This window comes from Aythya fuligula, chromosome 2 (assembly GCF_009819795.1).
Source record: "Aythya fuligula isolate bAytFul2 chromosome 2, bAytFul2.pri, whole genome shotgun sequence".
In the NCBI taxonomy this organism is placed as follows: domain Eukaryota; kingdom Metazoa; phylum Chordata; class Aves; order Anseriformes; family Anatidae; genus Aythya; species Aythya fuligula.
The window spans coordinates 126,727,533-126,755,100 of NC_045560.1; the positions used below are offsets into that span (position 1 = coordinate 126,727,533).

Genomic DNA, 27,568 nt, shown 5'->3' on the forward strand with positions numbered 1-27,568 from the left:
GAAAAGAGGCCAGTAAAAAGAGATCTGGCTGAAATGGAGCACAGTGTGAGTACACAGAAACAGCATGACAAAAGCATGAGACTTTTGCTTCCAACTACTTACGTACTAATGATTAGGAGTACCAAGCAGGATATATAGCAAGACAGCAGAGATCTCAATCCATGTAGTTGCTGATTCAGAATAACTCGGCTTCCCCAGACTGAAGGGAGTTATAAGCTTAACTATTACAGAAAAAAAATACATGAACTGAAACAGTGAATAAAAATTTGGAATTGAATACTTTTGCAGAAAGAGACAGAAATAAAACAAAGGACAACCTTGGCTAAAAGTGCAACCTGATTCAGTGGTAACATGAAAAGATTCACAATAAAAGGTAACAGCACCTATAGCTGAGTGACACCAGAAAAAGAAATTTGCATACAGGAGGAATGCCAGAACTGCTAGCAACAGCACCCTGACTACATGGAGACAGAGTGGACAGGCTTTGAGCTCCACTTTAAAGGAATGTCTTTCTCACCACTCACTATGCTTTCAGGACTCCTGGGCCATTAACTCCAGCAGGGTGAAGTTAGCTTTTGTGAATCTGGAATCACCCTAAATCAGGGTGAAAGAACAAACTTGCTTTTGAACTTCCAGGGAGCTAACGCTCCTGTTCATTACTGAGCTAAGAATCCTGTTTCTTACCTTCAGAACTAGAATCAAATACATAAAAAACACTTCAAAAGGGAAGAAGGGCCCACTTTTCTAAGATCTCCAAGAGAACACGTGCTTTTTGGTTATATATACATATATATGTGTCTAATGAAGTCTTGCCTCCTGCCAAGACAAATGCTCCTCATTAGCAAAGGGAAGGAGTGTTCCTAGCCCAAAAGCCATCCAGCATCTAGGCTGTGATGTGTCAGAAGCAGAAGTTAGGGGAGATGTGCACACCCTGAGCAGTGGAGCAGAGGTCTGCAATCCAATGCAATGGCAGAAACACACAAATCTGAAAAGCAGAACGGGCCCTGGAACTAGAACTGCCTTGGCTGAACAAGTTCAGCTGCAGAGTTCTGCCCTGCACTGTCTTTCTGAGGACCTTTTGTGATAGTGAAATGAAGAAAAAAAATGCACAAACCGTACTAAAATATTTGGCTGCCGGAACTGAAAATGCGAGGAAGCTGATAAAGACCCGGGCCATTAGGTATATTAGATTGATACCAGCTGTGTTTCCCTTGCTCCTCAAGACTATGAGGTGTCTGAGCAAAGGTAAACTGCACAAGGCAGTATTTGCAATGATAGCAAAGAAAGCTATTGCTTAATTTAATGGTCACATAAAAGAGGTGACTCCAAAATGTGCCTCAAAAGCACCTGCTCTGGTGAGTTCCCATTCACAGTAATTCCTAGAGCAGCCAGTTTCAGAAGAGCCCGGTATTACAAACAATAGCTGGAGAAAACTGTTGGATTAGTTCTTCTCCAGGAACCTGGCAAATACCTACGGTTGCCTTCAAGTCCACATTCACAGTGTCCTCATGAATGACAACTCCATCAGACCATGGAAATGGGATCCTCTCCTGGTATCTTCAATGACTTTTCACTTGTGTAATGCTTTGCCTTAGTGATGAAGGCTGTCCAGCTGAAGAAGGGTGAGAGAAGACAGGGTGGGCCATCCTCCCTTTCACAGAGGTCCAATCCCATATATAACCTTATGGATTCACCTAAGAGAGAGTTTAGAGAAGTCCCTGAGGAACCAGGGTGGGCTTTACCTGCCTCCTGATCTAGGACAAGCTTCTCATCCCCCTTCATGAAGGACAGACGGTCTCAATTCCCGCACAGAAGCTGAGAAACCCCCTATTTCATGCAAGACCAGTAAGCATGCTGGACCGAGTTACAGACAAAAAGGGTTTTCATGAAAACCTCTCTGGAGTATTTTTGGTATTCATCAAGATTTCCAGCCTTTCACAACAGTTACAAAAAGAGACGTCTCTTGGGTGTATACTCTTGAGGAAAATTACTCATTGGCAATGTCTTTTTGAGGAACATTGCCACCACAGATGGAAGATGGTTCAAAGCAGGGCAGTTTAAGTACTATCAGATACACAAGACTGAAACCAAAAGCAGAGGAAACATTTACCACATTGGAGAAAGGAAAAAACCCTGCAAGCTAGTATCCAGGACTGAAGGATGATCAGAAGCGAAAAAAATAGAACAAACAAAAATAGGTGATTTTTTCACAAGACCTTTTAGATTACTTCATGTTTTTATCTTGTCTAACATAGCCGGAGTTCCTATAGACTGTTACTTCAGTTCATTATTTGTCTCAGTACAACTGGATATGCTAGAAACTGACCCAACGTTGCCCTGTATCAACTCTGCTATTTCACCTTGGGAATAGCGTGTCTCAGTTTCTTCACTTCAAAACTTATCAGCTGTATGGATGCGTCGTCTGGATGACACAGGAAGAGTTCTCTTTTCCAAAAAGTCAGATAAGCCAGCTGCTTATCTGATCAACTTTAGTTACTGACAACAAGCCACATGTTTACTGTACTGGAATTTCCTTACATTGTCTAACGCCACTTTTCTTAACTGAGTTTATTGTACAAGAAACTGGAAACCATAAACGGATGACAGCTTCAAAAAAAAAAAGAAATTAGGAATAGCAATAATAGTAACGATTAGATTCCTCATCTTCTGAAGAGCTCTTCTTGTTCCCACAGGTGCCCATTTTCACTGCAAGGAGATTCCCTTGAAAATCCAGTCTCCTACCCTCAAAAACATTTCCTCCAGCCAGGAGGCACACAGCACTAATTCCCTGTTCCTCAAAGCTGGCAAGCAGAGAAATTGGAAGCATGACCAATGTTAGCATGATCCTTTGGAGCTATTCAAGAGAAGATGAGACTGTAAACATATCCTTTGAGTGTGAGGTATTATTGTAAACATCTTTGTAAGCTGCCTTTTTCCAGAAACTAAGGATAGCAGGTTAACCCACACACACTGTAATACTTAGCCACCAGCTATTAGCAGGGCCTTCCCTGAACACCACCTGAAATCTGTGCCCAAATGCTGACTTCCAATTAGTCTAACAAGAATCCCCTTCGTCATTTCAATGGTGACTAAATTAGAAGAACATGGGGATACATAAACATACAGGAGTCACAAAATTAAACATTTTGTATGCAAAAAAATATTTACCAGGAAAAATAAATTTCTGATTTTATTTAAGCATCAATAAATTTGTTACAGACCAGTCACATACTATATGGGAGCGTACTCGATTACACCAAAATAAAAGATGCAGCGTGACACAGGTGAGCACCCTATAACCCTGGAGCGCAGATCTCACTGCTGGGAAACATTCCAAATGCTGCCAGCTTAAAAACAAACAAAAAGGTGCTGCTGAGGTGAAGAACGAACCAACATTTAACAGCTACAGGCATACATGCGACTTCAGTGTTACACTACTACAGATGGTTTTTCAAAGTTCATTTTTAGAAGTTGTGACAAGCAATTTTTCTCTTCTCAATAGCTTCCAGAACAACGCATGACAAGCCACCTCTCAGATTTTTCCTGAACTCTTGATCTTTTAACACAAACACACTTTGGATAATGCTGATCGTGACTGCTCCCTGACAATGAGCAGACCCGAGCGATCTCTGAGAGCAGAGCCCTTGGCTCACATTATACACTAAATGCTACAAGCAGGTTCCGTTTCTTCTCTTCCCAGGGTCTGCCGCAGACTCCCACCAGCTCTAACTCCCAGATTTACACCATGTATCCTCTTCACTCCCCTGGGCAAAGTTGTCCACCCCGTTCTCCACCCTACCTGTTTCACTGCACCCTGATCTTGTGCTTTATACTCCCCTCAACCAAACCAACCCCCCAGCCTTATCCTTCTGAACTGCTGCTTGTAGATCCGAGGGACACAGCAGCAGTTAATGAACAGCAAGTGGGTGAAAGAGGGGTGGCCGGGTCAGGACCCCCTCATCAGAGCTCCAACAGCCCCAGTGCTTACAGGGATGTATTCGCAAGCCTAACACAGTCAAAGCAGCAGAAGGGATGGCTGAGAGGCGTGAGCACTTGAAAGGGTCTCCTTCCTGCATGGATTCCAGTAACAGTACCCAGAGCAGTTTTAAGAAAGCAACATCTTTCTTTGTTTCTCTTCCTCTTTCAGGAAGAAAGAGAGAAATCAGGAACTGCTGTGAGAAACAAGAGGCTGTAAAGTGATCCAAAAATCAGAAACGCAACGCAATTGGTGCTGGTAGAAGGCAGGGCTAACTTATCTGACAGATCTCGCTGCTGATGAGAGGAAATCAATATAACCAAGGAAGGAAAAGCGAGGCCTTGGTAGCATATTAACTGAAGTCGTGTTCTGAGAGTTATCCTAGAAAGTTGCAGGTTTGAGTCCTCCCCCACCACATCTGTGTGGCCCACGTGAAGAAGCAGATATTTGACTCTCTGATGGGACAAGATCTGTGCAGATGGCTACGTGTATGTATGAAGTATACGCAACTTAGCACTAAAAACCTGCCCACCTTGTAAGGCCTGCTCCCCTGTTACATGATGTTGTAATAGGATGCATTCGGGGCTGCAGGCTCAGACGTAACTGACCTGAGCGTTTCTCTCCTTTTCAAAGACGGACAGATCAATAGCCACGTACTTCAGGCAGGTCAAAGCAAACTATCTAGACAGAGCACGACAGGTGCAGCCTTCCTAGTGCCTGGGGAAGCAGCCTTGGAATCGGAGGACCTGCTCTTACTCGGCCGGTTGTCTAACCTTCCCAAGGTCACTCCTCGTGCCACTTGGCAATTGGAACGCACAGCATCCGATTCGCTTCCCACATGTACACCTACATCAGCCGGGATGTCTGTGGAGTCATGCTCATAACCCTCTGCAGCAGACTCTCAACCCCGGTATTTGCCTCCAAGGAAGGGGCTGATTGAGTTAATTGCTTATTTAAGCTTGGTCAGGTCATTAAAACACCTCTGACAAAGTTTTCCTGCAAGTAAAATTAGGAAGCTCTTTTGCAAACTACTTTCACAACTCAGGATGAAAGATTATTCAAATTCATTATTACTTCGATGTTGTTCTTGGGGAATGAGGTAGCTTGAGCTGGCAACGAGGTATTTGAAGACTTTGGCCTCCGAGCTGCAGTCTGAGCTGAACCCAAACCGGATGACTTCTGCCAAAGCTGAACAACATCACTGAAAAGTTCTCTTTCAAGCAAAGAAAACCTGAATTGCACCTTCCCCTCAAAAACTATGACCAAGCAGCCGGTCGTAGTCCAGCTTCTAGTTGCCAGCAACAGGAATCTCAGCAAACACAGGCAGAAACAGAAATCTTCCTCTCCGGGAGCTTTTCTAGGGCAAAGCTAAGGTTGAGCGATTGGAAGTCAGTACTGGAAATCTCGTGCTGCTGCTGGCTTTTCAGCAAAGAGATTTCATTCAGAGAGCTGTCAGACCTGGCACTGTTTATAGGCAGCGATGTCACAACAAAACCTGTGCAGAACCTCCCTATATTTAGAAAACGGCTTCAATACATTAATATTATTACATGGGTGTCGATCCCTAACCCGGAGTTACTACACAGCTCGGGGAGGCTTCGTGCCTGCACATCTTGACGCCAGCAGTAATAATGTCAGTGAGATAGAGCAACGTGTGCGGTGCAACTCCACCTAGTTACACCAGAGCAATAGCCCTGCTTGTGCCTTACGTTGGGGCAATTCAGGCAGTACTGCTCAACACCGTGAGCGGGGCAAAGAGAGGAGCCACAGCAGCGATACCCCATCCGTTATTCTGTCTAAGAAACTTTATTAGTACCGAAATAGTTGCATGGGGGACGCCCCGCATGCGGCCCAAGATGCTTGGCATCCTGCGAGCCGGCAGCGGGTGGATGCACTGCTGGGGAGCTGCTGCTTGAGCACTGAGGACTTCGAGGGCCCTGAGCACGAGGGCTGTGGGATTCGTGCCCCAGGAGGGCACGGCCGCCGCGTCCAGGCCCGGCTGCTGGCAGCACCAACTTTTTCCACCCGGAGACCTCGATGGCAGCACGGCCGGCACCGCCTGCCCGGCCTCGGCCTGCCTGACAGCCGCGGGGCTCCCCGGCCCCGCAGCCCCGAGCCTGGGGCCGCCGGGGCAGCCGGTGCCGCCGCCGCTCCGCGCTGCCATCCATTTTGGGAGCGCGGCGCCGCGGGTCCCGCTGCCCAACAAGTTTGGGACCGGGTCCGGAGCGCAGATGGGGGGGCAGAGGCAGGGGAACGGGGCGAGGCGGCGGCCGGGCCGGGCCGGGCTGGGCTCCGTGCAGGGCTCCGTGCCCTTCACACCGGGGGGATCCCCGGGCGGCCGAGGCAGCTCGCAGCCGGCTCTCGGGCAGGCCCGGCGGCCAAACGCAGCCCCCGCCGGGCCGAGCCCAGCCCAGCCCAGCCCAGCCCAGCCCCACCGCCCGGCCTCGGCGCAGCGGCGGCGGCCCGGCGGGGGCTCCCGCGGGGTCCCCAGCGTTGGGGCTCCCACCTGCGAGCCCCCAGCCCCCCAGGGGCGGCGGCGGCGAGGGCCGTGGGGCGGATGGCGGAGTTGGTGCCTCCTCCTCCTCCTCGTCCTCCGCCGCCGCCCCCCTCCTCCTCCATCCCCGCCGTGGCGCAGCGGCGCCTTCCCGGCCTCGGAGCCCCCGCACCGGGGGAGCGAGGAGGAGGAGAAGGAGGAAGAGGAGGAGGAAGAGGAGCGGGACGGGGCCCCGGCCATCATGGCTGCAGCAGCCCCCTCCCCTTCCTTCCCTTCCTCCCCTCCCTCCCCTCCGGCCGGGTCCCGGCTCCCCCGTCCCGCGCCCCCCCCCCCGCACCCCGGGCGGTGCTGCCGGGGCTGGGTCCGGCCCCGTGCCCGGTTACCTGCTTCCCGGGGACGCCTCGGGGACGCCTCCAACATCGGCAAACACTAAAGAGAACTGACCCCGCCGCCGCGGCGGCCGCCGCCGGCCCCAACCACTCCGCCCCCCCCAACGACACCCCTCCTCCTCCTCCTCCTCCTCTTCCTCCTCCTCTTCCTCCCCCTCCTCCTCCTCCTTCCCTCCACCCCCCCACCCCCGGCCGCCGCCGCCCCCCTCCCGCCGCCTCCTCGCCCCCCGCCCCCGCGGGCTCCCCGCGCCGCCGCCCCGGCCCCGCTCCCCCCCTGCTCCGGCGCCGCGAATGGCCCCGTCCGCCTCCCTTCCCCGGCCCGCAGCGGCGGCGGCAGCGCCTCTAGCGGCGGCCGGCAGCGGGGCTCCGGGGCTCCGCAGCCCCCCGCGGCCCACCCCGGGCACCGCGGGGCCGGCCCCGAGCCCCCCTCACCCCCCCCGCCCCGGTTGCGGGGCGAGGCTGAGAGGAGCGGCCCGGGCAGGGCAGCGCCGGCCCCGTTCCCATTCCCGGTCTTTAAACTTGGCAATACGTGGAGGGAGTCCCTGGAAAGCACCGGGTTTTACCACACGGCTGGCAGCAGCCGCCTTAGCCTCGCTCGTGTGCCACAAGACGAGCCGCGAGGTTTTTATTCCATTTTTTGGAAACGGCCTCGCAAGGTTTTACCTGTTTTTTGTTTTTGTTTTTTTTTTTTTTCCTCCCGTTTTCTCTTTGCAGGGACCTGACCCCTACCGGCTGCTGGGTGGAAGGTGGCGTCTGCACCAGGAGCAGCTGCTGCGGGCTCGCTGGAGCCCTGAAGAGCACCACAGCCACCCTCAATGCACGGGAAATGAAATGCAGCGATGCAGGGAGAGGTGAGCAAACACAACACAACAGAGAGACCCTTTTTTTTTTTTTTTTTTTTTTTTTTACTTTTTAATTCGTTTTACTCCTCTCCCTTTGCCTGTGCTGTTAACACCACGTTGGTTTCAAACAGGACTCCTCTCCCCTCAGAGGCACAGGTTGGGAGAGGAAAGCAGAAAGTCATAAACGCGACTTGTGTCAACAGTTTGGTTGTGGCAGATCCAGCAGGAGACGTGGCGGAGAGAGGAGGGCAGCTGCTGAGCCTGCTGGGCCTTGCCCCACTACTCTGTGGTGGGAGGCCACAACCCGAGGCCGTGAGGTGCGGAGGTGGAAGCTGGTGCTGCACCACACGAAGCCTTGGCCCCAGGTGGGATGTGCAACCTAAAAGGTTTCCAAACCCTGCAAAGTTGCCACAGCTAGGCTAGACGAAGCCATGGCTCTGGTTCTGCTTCCAACCAACAACACTCCTATGACCATCTTTACCACGATAAAGAATGAAAAACTCAAGTTTTTGGTTTATTTTTCATGAAAAGGGGAAGAATTCTGAGTTAATCAACAAATATACAATTTGGGGTGTAAAAATCTGCTTTCTTGATTGGCTCAAGTACTTTTTTATCCAGTAAGACAAACTAAACACTTTTAAACCCCTGCCAAAGCTAGCTAGAAACATTAGAAATTGGAGCAATTAATTTAGCTGATTAGCAAGGCTGCAGTAACTAAACTTGCTATGTTTAAAAGTAGTAGCATTTTTTCGTGAAATTACTATCTTTTTACTACGCAACTGTATTTTAATGATAGCTTTCAGAGTTAGAACATGAGATGCATCAAAACTAATTTACAAACTAACATACTGAGGATCAGAATGAATCCAAAGTTCACATTTCCTTCAGTGCCTGTTTATGTTATTCCATGTGAATTTTTTAAAACCCCAACTTGAAACCAAGCAGTGGACTGGTATGACAGCTGGGAGCAAAAGAAGGAACAAGATGTAGCCTGACCGGCTTCCCAAGCACTTACGGTATAATCGCATCTGAATGGCACATCCCCCAGATGTGCTTTGTATAAGTTTGTGTATTACAGACAATAATTTATACACCAAATACACATACTGACACTTAGTGACAGGACTGTGTTGTGAGTAACTAGGTGACAGCAAGGTTTTATTCACACTAACAGAACGCTGCCATGACATAACTTCTTTAAATACACTTTGGGAACACAGCATTTGCTACAACAGTTTTATACATACCCTTTTTTCTGCTGGGGTAGCTTGTCATCCTTCCCTGCTTATTCCTTCATTGTTTAGTTTTCTTAGATTCCTTACCCCTTATTTCATTTAAGAACTGAGCTCAGAAATACACAACATGATACAATTTCTTACGTATTCTTCTCGTATAATGTACTAATGAGCAATAATGCAAATACTTTTCATAAGGCTGCTACAAAAGTTTTTGCACAAGCTCATTTAGAAGATTAATCATGACAATCTATAAGCATTTTTTGTTTTAATTTATGGCAACTTTTTCTTTCTAGTTACTGTTAGTAACTTGAGGAACCCTATATTATAGCATGTACTTAGTGTACCCAGCATAAAAATGCATTCAGTGAATGTCAGCATCAGATTACAAGGGAAGGTTTTTGAACTTCCTGCAATCGATAGATACAGTTGCAACAAGCCTCTAAAATCTCCAGTCTGTGCTATTATTTCAATGTTCAATGCTTTTATAATATTACTAAACAGGTAATAGCTTAGTTTAAAAATACATCTTGAAATACTTATGAACTCATGCATCTCATATCTTAATATACATTCTGTGCCACAAATGGTATATAACTGAAAGAAAACAAGACAAAAAAGAACATTTTATCCATAAACGTACCATATTTTTATATTTTTTTATATACACAGATGAGTTCTGGATCTATTTTTTTCCAGGTATAAAGTAAAGGATTACGTATTTTATCATCTCTGAGATCCCATGATAGTTGTTCATATACATAAAGTTCCAATCACGTAAGAGAAACTTAATAAACAGCAAAACACTACATACATTGCATTACCAGTTGTAGTTTGGATTTACTATACCTTTCTGATTTTTTTTTCCCTTTCCACTCAGTACCTTCAGTACAAACAGATTAATAGAAGCTAAAATAATCTCACTTTTTGAAGGTAAGAGATGCAGTTTGTATATACGTATCTGCTCTACTCTGTGTACAATGGGAGTGCCCTGACTTGCGCAACATTTTAGCTTCAGTAGGTAAATTCTGAATAGGCGTGATTAATTCAGTATGCTATTTGAAAACAAGAGGAAGAAAAAAAAAAAAAAGAAAACCTAACACCTATAAATGCCTGCACAAATGCCTAACTGGGGGAAAGGGTATAAACATGTTCTGTTTGGTCTGTAAATATGAGCAAAGGGTATTTGAGGACAGCTGGCCTTGTTACTTCTAAGCTCAGATTCAGAAAGAACAAATTGGCACTTTCAAACTGACTTGCAAAATAATTTTTTTTTACTGATATTATTATTACTGTGGGTTTTCTTTAAGTCATCAAGAAACAAATTTCTACCCCTCAATATAACCCTGGTGCACTCAGGAAAGCCCACTCTTACTTACAGTGATGTAGTCAACAAGGAGGAATTTGACAGAGCCACAGAAGCAGGAGCCTGCTTTCAATCCATATATAAAAAACAGTAAAACTGGTTGGAGGGGACCTCTGGATGTCACCCGCCCTACAACCTCCTTACCCCCTCAAAGTACAGATGGCTTTAAAGCTGGATTTGACTTTGAATTTAGCAGGTTTAGCTCAGGGCCTCATCCAGTTTACTTCTGAAAATGTCCAAGGATGGAGAATTTACACAACTCCTCCTGGCCACCTGTTCCAGGGTTTGATAAAAAGTTCTTTTAATTCTACTTTTAAAATGTGTATTAATGAGCTTAGATTATATTTTTATATTGAAGTTAAGATAGTAATTAAGCTAATACAGAGTGCTCATAATATACCAATGGGATGTTGATGCTTTATATTAGTCAGAGTCATTTATCTGAATTAAAAACTCTTAATATCTTAGAAGAATGGGCCACTTGAATTTTTAATTACTTTTTTTTTCCCACAATAAGTAAAACTTCTTAGCACAGCAAAAGTCAAGTGTTTTGGATTCTATTTGATTAAAACCCAGGATTATTAACAAACCTAAATCTAATCAAACTCTTGTTCTAGCCAGATACAGGTGCAGGACTATGAGAGCAGACCACTATGAAAGTTGGAGGACAATGTATGTTATAAGTGACTAAAACCATTTAACATCTTCTGTAGTACACAAAATGAGAGACATGAACAAAGCAAGATACAACTATAAAATTTACAAGTAAATATTATACAGAGCTTTCTCAGCTAACAGAAACCATTTATTCTCTATACTCCAGTAAAGATTTGTGAGCACCAAATTTTAACAACTCACATACTCTTTCATGATTCACATCTAAAATGCAAGTTCCCTACTAAAGTAGATGAATCACGTAATCACTTCGAAAATCAAAATGAAGTGAACTTGTGTTTGTCAGCATATATTCAGCTTTTTCTGTGACTTCAAATTAACACTAGTGCTCAGTATGCTGGGCAAGCACAAGGTCCTTATCTCCTCTAGCAAACATCATTACTCTAAAACACACCAACAAGGTGAATCCAACCAAACTGATTTGCTGATTTTGCAACGTGACATCAAAGTATGAAAATCAGTTCTTCATTTGTTGGCCCAATGACCCAAATTCTGATTGCTGTGCAGGTAGAATTGTATTTCCCTGTAATTATTTGCTTCTATTACTCTCATACATCAATGCTGTAAATAGTAAGACCTTGCCCACATAAAAACTTCATCCTTTTAATAATGCTAGTGAAATTTAAAAATTTTACTGGCAAATTATTTAGCACTTAGTAGTAATTGTACTTACACATTAAGAAAACTTCACATTATTCATTATCCTAGTTCATTTATCTAAAGCTCCATGAAAGTGAGGTCTAAATCTCTGCTTTGAACTTGTACATTTAATTTGTTTTGGGTTATAAAGACATGACTGCTTTTGTGTCAGCTGTTTCCATCATCACACATCTTCATAATTTATTTTCTACACAGAGAACTTTAAGAACTTAACATACAGTCATCCCGCCTTCTTACAACTAGAATTTGTAAGTATTTCTTATGTTTTCCCAGATTTACAAAACACTTGGTTTGGATTATCCCTGTAAAACAATCATTGTATAGCTTTAAAACACAGATAATTCAAGCCAATCATTTCTTTCAAATTTCCTTACTCTAGGCAATGTAGACAGATGTAACTACAGTTTGACGAATTACTGAGAATAATAGAGAACCACCAACCTGAAGATCATGGTGCCTCAGTTTTCGATTACAAATTAGCCCACTTCTGAGTTGCAAGGCTTTGCTACCTTGTGAGAACACATTAGCTTTACACAGAACAAAGTATGGGAAAGCTGAAGCGTAATCACAGGCCAAAGCAGCAATAGATTCTGTAAGATTAAACAGGAATGTTTACAAGCTTTTTGTTTTATATTACTGATAGCATTCTGACTATATAAAGAAGTGTTCAAACAAGTTCAGACCTGATGCTGTTTTCATTGACAGTGTTGCAAGAGAGCATCGCGCCCATCTTGAGATGCTTTAGATTCTGATTAGCGCCTCTCACCGCAGCAGCGGATCATAGCAGCACCCTTCAAACACTCACAAAGCTTCACCACCAGCAGCACTCATCTGTCCGTATGCCAGCGTCCACACCAGGCACATTTATTGTGCTGGTGCCAGGGTGCACCTGATCATACCTATTGACATGTTTCCTAAGTCATAGACTTCAACAGACCAGGCCACATTAAAAAAAAAAAAAAAAAAAAAAAAAAAAAAAAAGGGATCAGGCCTTTTTAAATCTTGAAGTTCAGGCCAGGACAGTGTTGGACATGAAAATTAAGTATTTCATTCACTGCCAAACATATTCTTGTATTAGCAATAAATTTACCCTAATGTATTTAAGTAGATGAAAAAGATCACAGCTAGTCTGGACAGAATTGTATCAGTAGAAAGGTGCTTTCCATGCTGCACAGTTTGTTTGCTTTTCCGTCCAGCTATGTAAGGTAAACTGATACAAAATGTATTGCATACTACATTAACAATTTTAGCTACCTTGCTATGGTATGGATTATAAGACAAACAAAGCCTAACCATTCAAAAATACTCCTTTTACCACAAGACAGTGAATGAACTGCAAATACAAATCCTTTTCAGTTTGCTGCAAGTGACATTAAACCATTCTCTAGAATTAAAAAGAAATGACTTAAGGCAATTGGACAAGATTATAAAATTATACAGTAATTTAAACCTACAGTAAATGAGTAGGTTTTAAAAAGACTTTTGGAACAAGGACTGTCTTAGTCATATATGAAGTCATGCAGTAAGCAGAAAAGAGAAATAAATCTTCTGTACACAGCATTAAGGAGACATACAGAAAAAGGGTTGATATAGAGGGTTTATCACAGTCAATAAGACAACAATAAAGCAAAGTTATTGGCTACATGCATTCATAACCGTTAAGTGATATCATGAATGGAAAAAATAAATGCAAGGACAACAAGGAAGCATTGCAAATCAAATGATGTTTTGTTTTTAGTTGATTATTGATACCTTTAGTTTTTCATTAATGCTACTTCCTGGCAGCATACAGCAGCTTCAGTCTCAGCTTGCCTGGTTTTTTTGTTGTTGTTGCTTTTGTTTTGTATGTTTGTTTTAAGGGACAGCTCTTAAAACAACTCAGTGCCTGCCACTTTTAGGGATGACAGCAACATACAGCTTCAAAACATGCCAAGCATTACTGAATAAACAGTAATACATAAGTTAAAAATACAAAGTCTAAGCATTTACACCTATATCGTATAATTTAACTATTCAGATTCACCTACAAAGTAGCCATATCATGCCAGAATTTTGCCATGTTATAGGAACTAATGCTGTAACTTTTCCGTAGGACAACAGTGAATTAATATTATGACAATGTACTTTGAAAAGACAGAAGAATAGTATTGGAAGAATAGTATTTGTTAGATAAAGTTAGTTAAAGCTGTTCGTCTTCAGAACATTCCTTAGCATAACATTCAAATCCTGTCAAAATGAAGTCTCCAACCCTCAGTAAAGGTTTTTTGGGGCTGCTAATAGAATTATAAATTACATATCCATAAGCTCCACAGCAAGATTTTTTTAATTTTAGAGTTTGGATTACTGGAAATAAGGAAACACAAATATTCTCATGTATGTCAGACAAGAAGAGCAGGACTAAATTCTGTTGCTATATGAAGAAATAATAGCATTGACAGCAGTTCAAACTTTATTTTGCAGCAGTTCAAACTTTATTTTTTCTATGAACAGTGCAACATTCTCCCATTAAGAAAAAAATCTTAGCGTGCACTGTCACCAAATCATCAGTTTGCAATTATGTGCTATCAGGGTAATGGCAATTTGTGGGTTACAGGAGTTCCACTATATATTAAAAATTGACAGGAATGCATTAATTGGATGTTTCTATACTAAAATGCTGCTGTACAGCACTCAACTTAGCCAGACCTTTCTCACCCATTAAGTAATTAACCAAAAACACCAAAAGTGCTTGTTCTGTGATTATTGAACCTAGATGAGTTTGACAATTTAAGCAAAAGTAGAATTCCACATAATTTGTGGAGTTCAGTGTTCACTTAACAAAATAGTACCAATCTACATGAGCAGAAGTTAAAAATGCTTAAAAGGGAGCATCTATGCCTTCACGGTTGTTAGCAAAATCACCCCATGTCTGAAAATGTTTTTATCCTTCAAAGCCATATAAGACAAACCATAAGCAAGCTATAATGCACTGCATCTTTACAGATCAATGAACAGCATCCCAAGATTTTCAAGTTTTTTTTTTTCACTGCACATAGTTCACATTGAAATTAATTAAATTATTGTTTGTATATATACACACACAGATTAAAAAAAAAAAAAAAAGAAAAAGTTAAAAGACATCTTATATAGTGAAAAACAAACTTGGAGGGAGACAGCCCTTAAGTTTCTACTTCAAGACACCAGCTAGCAAACTCTCACTTTCCTCAGATTCTTTTTGATGCATTATTTTTACTTTTAAGAAAACAAAGAACGGAAATGTAGAAGTTGACAGAAAGCCATACTTCCAAAGAAAATGAAAAGTCCATAATAAATACAGTAAAATATAACATACATATCAAGATGGAAATACACAAAAATCAACTCAGATTAATGCATGGCCTAAGCAAGACTTCTAAAGTATCTTTTAGCACGTGCCTGCACGTAAAACTATCGTGGAGATCATAACAAGAAATAAAGCTCTAAGCTGGAAAGCAACCAAGTTCTAGCATAAACGATACAGCAAGATTCCTTTTCCAGAGGCCAAATTCAGCAATAATGTTTTGTAAATATAAGAAAGAAAAAAATCAGGTAAATGCTTTGTATTGAGACAGACTCCTAAGAGCAGCAGGACACTTACTCAAAATCAAGCAAAGGTGTATAATGGCTTTCTATGCACTTCAAGGCAGTTATCTCACCACAAAACAGTATGGCTTATACGAAGTTTACCAGAAGTTTTCCCATTAAATCTTTAATTTACTCTAAAGAGAGCCCTCAAGTGACGGAACCCTGTAGGGTTTGTCGATGCTTCAGGCTGGGCTGGCTGGCACAAGGCAATCCTTGTCATACTTACCAGGTACATCCAATACCGTATATAAAAATTTTAGTAGAAATCTTTCAGCAACATCTAAAGTATATTGCATGCTACCGTCTCTAAGGTAAGGAAATTTGCTTTCAGGATAAAACAAATTCACATAGCATCCAAGTGGTAAACCATTAAAATCTTTCAGAAAGTGTTACACAGAAATGAACTTAAGAAAAATTACAAAGTAGCTGATGTGGATAGTACAAACATATCTAGATGAGTATAAAAACTCTTTGCAGAATTTGTGCGGTTCTTATGAAAAAGGATCACAAGCTTTTCTATATAGTATTTCCTGTCAACACCTGGGATACCAGGAAGACACTAGTGATGTCCAGATAATGATTTGGTCTACTCAAACAGACTAAATAAAGAAAGGAAGCAAACAGAACTTGCAGAATTACAAAAACACATAGCAACAGATCTATTTTTCATCTGCAAGACTTCAGAATCTCTCTCCTGTCTAGCATAGCATGATTTTTTTTTTGGCTCAAAGTTTGCTAGGATTTCTGCAGAAATTACTGCAAAGGCAAAAAGAAACCTATTACTTCTGCTCACGTAGAAGGTTATCCATCCTTTGAGTCATGGCTTGCTTGGACCAATGGTTTTTCTTAGTTGAGCATATCCTGGCAAACTCTGATACTGGTTTTCCAACACCGATTTGTTTGACATCAATCAGAAGTTTAAAATCTCTGGCCTTTCCTTCAGTTGCATCATTATCACAGTTGTCTTGCATCTGCCCTTGAAGAGCTTCACTACACGAGGTTTACAGCTTGGTGCAATTACTGACGTCCTCTTCAAAAAAAACCTTATAACCACCACCAGCCACCACCAATTACTTAAGAATCTTTAGAAATCCATCAAAATTGATCTTCAAGAACCGGTTCTTCCACCCCTCCCAACCTCCTTTGCAAGTACAGCTTCTTTCCACATGGCATCCCTACTCTTCACTAATCAACAGGAGTATGTGGAGATCAATCACAACACAGGATTGTCTGGACTATTACTTGAAGACACCAAAGCCACCCATTACCCAGCACGATGCTTAAGATGGGAATTGCTGCTTGGGGGTCATGATAATGCACAGATAGGAAACAGACTAAAAAAAGCCCAAAACTCAGTGTGAAAAAAACACTTTAGAGTGAGATGCCCCCAACTTCTTTTTTCCCTGTAAATTCAAATAGTGTTGCAAATCAAGACTTCAGGTTAGGTATGCTCTAAATCATTCTTACAGATCTTTGTCTCATTTGCCTAGTGATGTCTATTTCCTCTACTACTACTTTCAAAATACTAATCTTCAATAAATTACCTACATTCAATAAAAACGTGTACTTTATCTCGTGCACACAAAATACGGGTACCAACTTGTTCTGTAGACACATGAACAGTTTAGAGGGAAAGAGAAGGAAGGGCTCTTCCTATGCAACCAATGAGAGTTCACTCTATTCCCCTTCACCAGTCAGAATGACAGCTACCATTCTTTACTGACCCTTAAACTTTTTACTAACCTGGTATAAATAATAAAATACAGATGAAAGCCAGCATATTCCATCTGCCTTTTGAACACGACCTTCAGAGGAAGGGGTGAAATGAGAAACAGCCTGGACTCATCTCAAAAACCACCTACCTCAGTGCAAGAGTCCTGCCCTCCAGTACAAATCTGGCAAGCTGCTGACCATGCATTAGCTATCTCAGCCCTTTTGGCTAGCAGTTCTACCTAATCCAATGACAACAAGCTGAACATAATTATTCTTTCCTTTTCTAAAAAAACACGTCTGAAATAAAAGCAAGCATAAAGATATAAATTATGGATCAAGAGTTGAGATAATCGTAAGCCGAAACATGAGCTTTCAAGTATTCTGGAATGGATCTGCACCAGAAGTGCTGAGGACTTTTTTTTTTTTTTTTTTAAAAAAAAAAAGCAATAGTAAAAAATAATAAAAAAAAAATAATAAAAAAGAATCAATGCTAGCAGCCTCGATATAAAAAAAAAAGTGGGGCTCATGTGCACAGATACTAAAGACATCTAAACGGAGAGGTAATAAGGTAATAGACAACTTGAAAGCTCTGGAACACCTTTAGGGTTTTTACTATAAAAGAGAGTTAAAACAGACAGAAAGAATATCCTCCAGCAAAGATGGCCATAGTCCAAACCTCCAGCTCTCAGGATTCTCAGAGCACATAACTCAGCTTCTCCATAAAACAAAGCTTCTAGTACTTTACACCATGCAGAAGTCTAAAGATACGAATCAGATTTCAGTCACTACCTTCCAATGCCCAACTGCACAATCCTTTCAGTTTCTTGTATTAGCTCCAAAATTCTTGATCATGCAGCAAACTGATTCAATTTGCTTAGAAGAAAGATTTTCACTTTTTCTTCTCAGCTCAGTTTCTGACTTAACATCTACCAAATCATCTCAGCACAACATGGACAAAGGTAGGTGCAAGGTAGAACATGAAGCTGGAAAGGAAAGAGGAGTACAAAGTCTTCCTTTTTAGTAGCAGTAAACTGAGACACCGAACGGCTGTAACCCTGCTCTTTTCATCTGTAAGGATGAAACACTATGCCCTGGACAACTGCATTAACATCCTCCAGACAGTACTGTAGTCTGGGAAGAGAAAGGGCCCAGAACATTCATCTGAACAGATTTAACCCTGACCTGCTTGGCAGACCACACTCCAAAGTGCTCCAACAAATATGTTCCCAGCTGCTGAAGAAAAGACAGAAGTTTAAAGGTCCTACCGTGGAGCTTTTAAAGACAAGAAAACATACCAGCCCAAGTCAAGCAACCATCATTAGTGTTACAAAACTCCTTAAAAACCCTCAAGCACTAATTTTAAAAAGTAGTTAAAATGTGGGGAAAAATCTGGCAAGTGAATAAAATATCCTGCATTGTTTTTATCAGTAGAATTAAATAGAGTGGCTAAATATTTTCGATTTTTTATTTCTGAATTATGTTTTAATGAATTAAAAGAAAGGCTCATACTTCTACTCTTTCGATTTTTTTTAAGATATTTATGAGCCCGATGGTCTGGAAAGCTTGGGTAAGTCCTGGAAACAATAGGCCAACAAGTACCTGCATTATAAACCAAAACCTAAATCAACGTTCCCATCCTTCTGGGTAGCTGGAAGATGGAAACTTTTCATGACAGACATTTGCCTAATCTGTTCTTTAAAAGTTACTGGCATGGGAAATTTATGGTCTCTTTAGACTTTATCTTTAAAGCCTTAGATATTAACTATGCTTGGCTAGACTTTCAAATAAAGTAATAACTAAAAATCGAACATCCAGATGAGGATACTGCAACATGTATGCATTAAAACTTTTTTTTTTTTTTTTTTTAACAGTTTTTTCAGGTATCAAGGTGGTGTCTTTTTCCAAAACAGAAGCCATCCTATCTTGAAGAAAACACACATTCCAAGAAGACTTATTACCTGGTAATTTAGTACATCTTAAGTTTTTGTTTGTTTGTTTTTAAAGACACTATTTTCTTCAGCTGTACAACAGATATCCTCTGGAGAAAAGAGAAGACATCTCAGTACTATACACTTCCCTCTCTGGATATCCATCACAGCTTTAAGGAACTACTGGCAGCTTTGTCTCATGAGTAGCTAAATGTAATGAACTTCTGCACTCCACCATGAAAAGGTCCACACGTATTTCCATTCAAGGGTAGTAATCTATTTTAAAACAAGAATTTATTGTGTTATAGTATAAAGACACTAAACACGAAACAAAGTGTTTAACAACATCAACATTGACACAAAATAAAAGCAAGAACATTTCAAGCCAATTCTGTAACCATTTGATGTAAGAAATTCCAAGTGAAAGTTACATACACAGGGTCACCCTACAGAAAGGATGGCACCACCTTCATCTAATTTAAGCCCCTTCTCAGGGCATCATAGTATTGTCAGAATAGTTGCATTATTTTGAGGGCTTGAGTGGTATATAGGTTTTGTCCTTGCCCTCTGTATATAGATGAACTTACCAACACATCTACGAGAGAACCAATGGCTGCATTTCTACTGTAAACTAAAAGACTTGAGGTAATTTCTCTTCTAAACTATCTTGGATTTCTGCTTCTCTATTATAGAGGGTTTCATAAAATTAAAGAGCAGCATAAATTTGGTTTACTTCATCGTAGTCCACACAATAGCATAGGTCAATAAAACATAAAATGCTTTGCATTACAACGGAGATCTTCAACAACATACATACAGTAATAAAGCTTCTCTGAAACCACGTATTGTACTAGGGCAATCCAACATATGAAAAGATGTGTGTATCTGAGAAGATGCACTTGAACCAGTTCTTCAGACACATTACCTTGTGTCACAATGAGGTCTCTTCATTGTGGACTATTTGATAGGATCCATTATATGAACCAGCTGTATGAAAATACATGAATTTCTCAAAGATGCAACAATCTTTTCAATCAATAATACAGAGCAGCTAACATGAACATACAGATTAAGTATTCAGATTACTGCTCTTTCGTAAGAACCATTTTCAAAAATAACTGATTTGATTAACTTAAAACAATAAAATTTAGCTAAACAAGAAGTTAGGAGCACAACTATTTCATTTTCTTAAAATGATTATTTTTGGCTCTTAAAAGAATCTGAATTCTATGTTTTAAAGGCTCACTGTGAAAGTACATATACACATCAAATTTATATCCAAAGCTAGATTTTACCATCGAGTTTTAAAGGCCAAGAAATATTTTCAATACAGTAGAAAAAATAGCAGTTCCTGAAGAATATTGTAGCCTTACTTCACAGACAATATCGATAATTAAATTGCTGTACAAAATACTTCTCTAGAGTAAATCCATTTGACCTCTATCTACCCTGAGTTATGTATCTATGTTTTTTAAAAATGTTTTAAACATTAGGTAACAGAGAAGTATGTACAAGGCTATAAAATTTGTCAGTTATTATACAGCAGTAAAAAAAAAATAATCATCATTATCAGCCAAATTTTTGTTTGTTATTGTAGTTACTCATTCTGGGTTGTTTCATTGTTGTTTTTCTGTTTTGTTTTTGTTTTTTTTTTTTTAAATCAAGTAGATACTTGTTTAGACATTCACGTATTGACCACTTTATTTTTATTTTTTGAGTGCAACAATAAGGCAACAGTAAAAAAAAAAAAAAAGTCATAGAAATTTTGCATACGTCGTAAAGGTATTACGTTTATAAAAGTGCTTCCTAAAAAGACAACCTAATTGCAGTATCAAAATATTACAGAGTGGTGAGAACAACTATTTATTATTTCAATAAATGTTGCTCCATAGAAAAAACGTTAATCTGGTTTTAGGCTTTTTCATCTTTTTTTGGTGAAGTAAAAGCCTGGAAAAAAAAAGAAAAAAAAAAAAAAAAAAACACAGTATGGCTGCGTGGGACAAGCAAGTTTAAGAAAATATATTTTAGTCTAAACTTAAATAAGAAGGTCCACACTTTTTTGTCAAAACATTAAGCCTCTGTCAAAAATGTATTTTTTTTTTCTTTTTATAGTACAGGATTAAAAGACAAGATGATGCTTACAAGGTAAAGAAATAATTTACATGAAAATATCTTCTGACAAAGCTTTTCAATCAAAATATTGTTTTGTAACATTCAAACATGACATACAACAAGAAAGGAAACAGTGAATGCAAACAAAAAATGTTATATGGATTGCTTTCAAACACATAAATAAATGAAATATTGGTGTAGGCAGTAGGGCTCATGCTGATGGCTAGCCAGAAATAACAGTGTGCAATCTATTTGGAAAAAGCTCTAAAGTACAAATTACAAGCCCAATTACGGACTGCAGCAAGTTCAGTTATATCACTGCCATCCTCTCTTATCTCCAAAATAAATTCTTGATTAAATCACTCATACCCTAAATTACTCATACCTTTGCTTCAGAGATATGAATAACTATATACAAAAAGTAGTTTTATTTCACCATAGGGATAACATTGTACCTCCCTGCCAACGTCACTTGAAAAACCTTCCATGTCAAAACAATTTGACAGCAGATAAACAATTTAATAAATATGCAATGATCTTATTACAGTCCTTCAGCTAAGCATGTTAACTCATGCTGCTAGTTTTGTGATCACAGTGCATAGAATCCAAATATAAAAGAATGGGGTGGCTTTTAAGGTAATGGTAGATCCCTTGTTTATAATCCAAATATATCTGGAACTTTCATAAGTTCTGTCATGCATCAATCTTTTTGTGGCAGGAGCAAAACCTTTCCCTGGTACAATGTCCATTGCCGGCAATGGATGCACCAAAACCGCCAAGGAGCTCAGTGTTATTGCACAATATATGAAGACCTGGAATTCTTCCAAAAGCTTAAAATAAAAATAATGGAATTATTCTGACATTTCTGGACACCTGCATTAATACTGTATGACTAATAAAAGCATGTCAGTTGCATGGACTGAACCAGCGATCAACATGCGCCCAGAATGCACACTAGTAAAAATGCAGTCAAAAGAAGTAGTCTTCATTGCCTATAGGTCACTTCCAGTCAAAGGTTAAAGTTCAAAGACTGAATGATCAAAGTGCTCATTTTCTCAGTAGGACTATCTTCTGCTACGAGGATCACAAAATGGTGGCATCAACATGTGTCATCTTTAAAATAAAAAAAGAGTATTTATGGAAAACATGTAAACACTCCAAGTCCAAGTTAACACGGCGCTGTACGCAGAAGCAATTCCTGGCAGAGATACTAACATGCAGCAGTAACACATCAACTAAGTTTGCAGTTTTGTTCAATAATGACTTAAGAAAAAAAGGCAAGAACATAAAAAAAAATTTCCAAACCACATGTACACCCCCTGAGAACGTTAGTATTAGCAAATATTCCATTAAAAGGACAATAATTTCCACATTTAACATTTAGAAAGCTACTCATTAGGAAAGTGAAATACCAAATATGCTTAACATTTTGCACCCCTTCAAGTATAGCAGGTCCACATCAATTTACTGAACTGAGAAATCCTTTATAAGGAATATGTAGCGATAAGAGCTGGCAGAGTTGGCTTCTCCTGATGCTTCTGCTCTCAACCCTTTTTTTTGTAATTCTGAAGTGTCAACACAAACTATAGCTGACAGAATCACGCCAAAGCAATAGATTACAACTGCAATACTAAACATCAAATGCGAAAATAACTAATATTCATTAAATTTTAGATACTGTGACTGCACATATTATGAAAGAGTCTTCTAGGCCAGCCATTTTTGTGCTATGCTTTAAGATTTTAATGTATGCATTTGCCTGAGAAAGCTCTTCCTTTTAAACCTTCTATTCCTCACATCAACTTGTATATTTGCAACTGGCAACAGTTGTTATTAAGTTTATTAATAGAAAGTAAACTTCCTGTCTGGTTATTTTTAATGCACTTACTTGTAACCTCGCAAACACTGAAAAAGTTGTCCTATAAACCATACAGATTACTAAATCTGTAAACAGTAGAAATAGGAGTAGCAACAAACGATTCTACATTCTCACTGGAAAATACTATGTCCTCAATACTATTACTTAAAAGAAAAAAAAAGGCCTTTGTTCTGGTAAGAAGGCAAGGAACAACAATTTTACATGTTAAAAAAAAAAATGGGGCAAGGATGCAAGAGAGAAGGGGTGTTTAAATGGTGTACTCAAAGTTTAGAACAAATACGATGGAAAACACTTCCTTATTGAAAAACTGAAAGCAGTAAAGAGGTGCTAGTTGAAAATTAACACCATTGCACAATTCTTTTTCACAAAAATCTACCTCCTGACAACACAAAGAATAAAGAACAGCTTTATGAAACCAATTTCAGCCTGGATGACCAAGAAAATCTTATCTGGAAGATCCTCTTTTGTCTTTTAACACAGCATGACAAACTTTGAAATTGTCAGCATGAAACTCAACATACAGCTAAAGGAGACATCGGGTAGGGAAGATAATCTAGAAATATTTTTAGTTATCAAGGATATCATTAGTAAGAGGAAGCAAGAGTTTTGAAAGACAGCTTGCAAAGACATTGAGTTTGTAGCAAGTAGGCTCTGTAATTCTGCTCATGGAATAAGTTGCTTTGCTGAGGAAGGGATGAAATGAGAGATTAAAAATTCAGTAATAAGATAGATGCACACAGAACCACATTTACATGTCAGAGTGTAGCTTTAAGTGCTACTTTATGCCTCTATGTTTACATTGGTTTGCTTTACATCACCTCCCAGTCACGCACTGCTTGTTCCCAGCTAAACAAATCCCAGGCACCTACTGGAAAACAAAATAATCTTCAAAGGCATACATTAAAAATGATGACAATCTTCCTCCTGTCTTTTCACTATACAAAGATTCAATTTCACATTAAAGCTAAGCCAGTTTAATGGCTACCTTACAACAGAAGCAGCAAAACCACTCTGCATCTCCCTCACATATTAGCACTGGCACTTAACTGTTTTTCTTTCTGGGCTTTCAGATTTTTCTCCCCTAATTTACCCAGCCCAAAGTGGTAACCACAAGGTTAGATAGGCGAGACTTCAGCTGAAGTAGAAGCAGAAAAGTAAGATGACAGAGCCACCTCTTCTAAGAGCTTGTAGATTTTTTCAGCTATATCTCAGGTTGAATATGGATCTTTTCCAGAAAGAAAGGGTTAAAATTAGCAGGCAAATTATACTTCCCATTTTAGTGTAATCCACCATTTCTTCAAACCAGTTTGGAAAGTACCAAAAATTGAAAGATCAACCTCTAGAAACTTTTTTTATATGACCAGAAGAGAAACAAAATTATCATTACTTGGGAAAAGGAGCAAGGGGTACACAAAATTTTAGGGGAAAAACAAACAAAAAAAACTCCAAAGTTTAAGAAAACTTTTGTCCAACAGACATCAATGTTTTGTCTTCATATATATACAAATTTAAGGGGGGGGAGGAAGCGCAGTGGGGGGGCGGAAGCCCAATAAACTTGAAAATATGGCCTACTTTGTAATTAGTAGTTAAAAAAGGACTTAAAAAACAAATGAAAATATTATGAACAAACCAGCAAAAGTTATTTAAATAACTGACTTGTTTTCTCTTGCCTCTTCGGTTGCCTTTTTAGGTTACTCTGACTTTGTGGGGGAGGAAAGGGTTTCCTACTTTCAAAAAACACCCATTGAGTAATTACTTTGAAGTAATTAAATGATTTGTTCAGTAGACTATAAGAAGCCTGATTTCTTTGAGCCACAGTTATATAGCAAATTTCAGAGTCAGATAACCACATTTCTTCTCATACTCATTTGGAATTTTGCCTGTTTAACTCAAATTGAATTTCATGAATAAGAAATCAAAGTAGTATCTGCAGACTGTTCTCCTTAAGAGTTCAATCCTGAATCAAAAAGAAACTCTAGTACAAATTCAAAGTAAATAGAACATGTTTTAATCACAAGATAAAGCCACTAAATTAAACTTAACTCATTTCTCTTTAGAAATAACTAGCAAGTGAAAACAAAATTAAAAGTCAATAAGAATTCCCCCAAAATTGCCAATAAAGAGAAAGCAAAACTAGGAACAGTTAAGGACCAAGCATATTGCAAGAGTGAGAAAACAGAAAATGAAGAGAAAGCAATTACTGAGTAATTTAGTGAAGATGAAAAATCCAGCCTATTATCCTTGTAGACAAGAGTATTATTATTCTTGGAGCCAGTTTTAAAAACAGCGTAATGTACAACCACAGGATAAACAGTCCTAAATTTCTTACATACTTGTTGACCCCATGACATACAGCACTCCTCTTATTGTGACTGAAGTCAACTTGTTTTAGAGAGACTATTGGAGTATTATGAGAAACACAGTTTCATTCTGCTACATTACCATTTATCAAAAAAACATGGGTATCAGCAAGTTTTATGAAAAATTCAATTTTTTAATCATCATGGGCGCTGTGGGTTTTTAAGAATTTAAGCATGAAGCCCTTAGCCTCTCCATTCCCGTTATATCAAACTACCTGACCTCATTTCACATAAAGGACAGAACGCGTCCTGGGGTGGGGAGACAGAAAAAATTAGGATGTCTCATGACAGAGGCTGTAGTGAAACGTAGCAATAAGACCTGCTCTTCTTGCACCATCCTAACAGACAGTATTTTCTACTCTAATACAACCCTTCCCCAAATACACAGGCTTCTGATAACCACCATTTGATAGTATTATCCTAGGGAAAGCAAAGAAAGTACTGGCCAACAGGAGAAGAGAGAAGGAAAGCATAGTCCATCTCTACCCTCTGCCCCGCTCTTCCTTTCCTTTCTTACCAACAGACCAGATAGGACAAGCACATACAACCAAGCCCAGCTCTGGGAAGATGACAAATGTTGAGCCAGAAGAAAGAAACAACACAGTATAAAGTCAGAAAGAGAGCAGATGGTAAGGAAAAAGAGAGGAAAAAAAAAACACAACACTAGCACTATTGACCCTGCAATTTTGGTATATATGTATCACGTACGTGTAGAATCTTACTACTACATCACTATAAGTTCCTAAGAACCTTTAAGTCAGCCAACTGTCTCACACTGAAAATTCTGATGAACAATGGAAATTACTGAAAAAAAACAAGGCTGCTTATAAACATACAGGTGTATTTTTATTGCAGTGAAAGCTTTTAAAGTGTTACCACCAACAAAAGAAAAAAATGGTTTTAAAGCTACACCTAGTTCAATTAAGGACATTCCCCACCCACACCTTAAGACTTGTCATGAACTGATGTAGTTCACAAGAACTTTTGTTCAAATTCAGTCCTACAACCTAAAACACGAATCTGTGTTGTTTAAATTTCAGTCAAGAATCATTAAAGTGTGATATAAAGAAATTCACAGCAGATATCTCAGAAATGGGATTTTCATAAATATTGGAAATTAAAGAATTTTAGGCTTTGAATGCCTTTACACTGCCTTCCTGCATTTTAACTGCCTTCAATCTAAAAGAGCTTCAAAATTTCTGGTCCTAGTTAAATACTTACCATGATACCACCATTTTGTTTTCTTTGGATTCTTGTTACATGTTCTTACATAAAATGAGTTATCTGGAGGTCGCCTCTGCAACAGAAGAAAAGACCTACAAATAATCAAACAATCCCCACATTGTAAATACATGAACTATTTAATAAGTTTAGGAAAGTGAATGCAATGAAAACAAGGTAGCAAGCAGGGCTAGGGCCCTTGCAAGAAAAATCCAGGTAATGATTCTTACTGGAGATATTCATGCCAAGATTCCATGAGAAATTCCAAACCACTTGAAGACAGACTGGGGTTGGGGGAGGGAATAATTAAAAAAAAATAAAGCACATAAGAAAGGAACATCTGTTGATTTTTTTTTTTTTTTAAAGAGTAATTTCCTTTGCGGTTTAGATGTCATTTTTATATATTAGGTCCAATTCACATCCATAAATCTCAGCTTGGAGTGGGTGAAAAATGGGCTTTGTTTAAGCTGTCATCAAACAAGTATCTATGTCTCATCAACACTTCATATTCTTCAGTTGTCTTTATAAGTATCATCAGGAGGCAGAGAATATAATACAAAGCAATCGGGTGGTATTTTTCTACCAAATACACATGACTACGAGTGACAGGGATGTAATAAATACACGTTTGGATATCACAGATATAAAAGCTCAAATTAACTTCCATGGGAATTCCACTCCAAAACAAATGGTCATGAGTAAAAGAGTAGCCTCCTTTACAAAAGAAGTCTGAGTGCCATTCATTTACGAACAAAAAACATCTTAGACATCTGCATTAAATACATGTAAATAGTCACTTTGCACTGCCTTTAGAGACAATCAATTTACACAGAATTGTAAGAATTTAACTTCACTGTTAATACAAGTAGAAGGGTTCTATCCATGCTGCTTTTCCAGAAATGTGAGCAAGTCACCATAAAAAACGTTAAAAAGTACTTACTGCACTGCAAGTTTGCAGCTCTAGATTAATGCTTTTTCAATAATAGAAATGCAGATACAGTACATTTGCCTATTTTAGAATTTCAGAAACAAACAAACAAAAAAAAAAACTTACTTTGCAAAAAAGAAAACTAGTAATGTTCACTTGCTCTACTCCAACCGTGCTAAAAAACCCG

The 27,568-nt window shown here is 39.8% G+C and overlaps 2 protein-coding genes across 3 annotated transcripts in view; both read right to left on the bottom strand.

Moving 5' to 3' along the window:
* The window catches only part of STAU2 (staufen double-stranded RNA binding protein 2), a 166,688-nt gene extending 159,741 nt beyond the window's left edge, over positions 1-6,947 (bottom strand). The window contains exon 1 of the mRNA XM_032182097.1: positions 6,854-6,947. The gene's annotated coding sequence lies outside the window, so the exon portion shown is untranslated. The remainder of the gene's footprint in view (positions 1-6,853) is intronic.
* Positions 6,948-20,866: 13,919 nt separating this feature from the next.
* Positions 20,867-27,568, bottom strand: part of UBE2W (ubiquitin conjugating enzyme E2 W) — a 29,620-nt gene continuing 22,918 nt past the window's right edge. Inside the window, exons 5-6 of one of the 2 annotated variants that reach the window (XM_032182366.1) lie at positions 26,454-26,529; positions 20,867-22,106 (exon numbers count right to left, since the gene is read on the bottom strand). In XM_032182366.1, coding sequence (XP_032038257.1) covers positions 22,093-22,106; positions 26,454-26,529 — 90 coding nt within the window. In that variant the 3' untranslated portion in view covers positions 20,867-22,092. Of the gene's footprint in view, positions 26,530-27,568 lie in introns of both variants that reach the window. The other variant, XM_032182365.1, reaches the window with a different exon arrangement.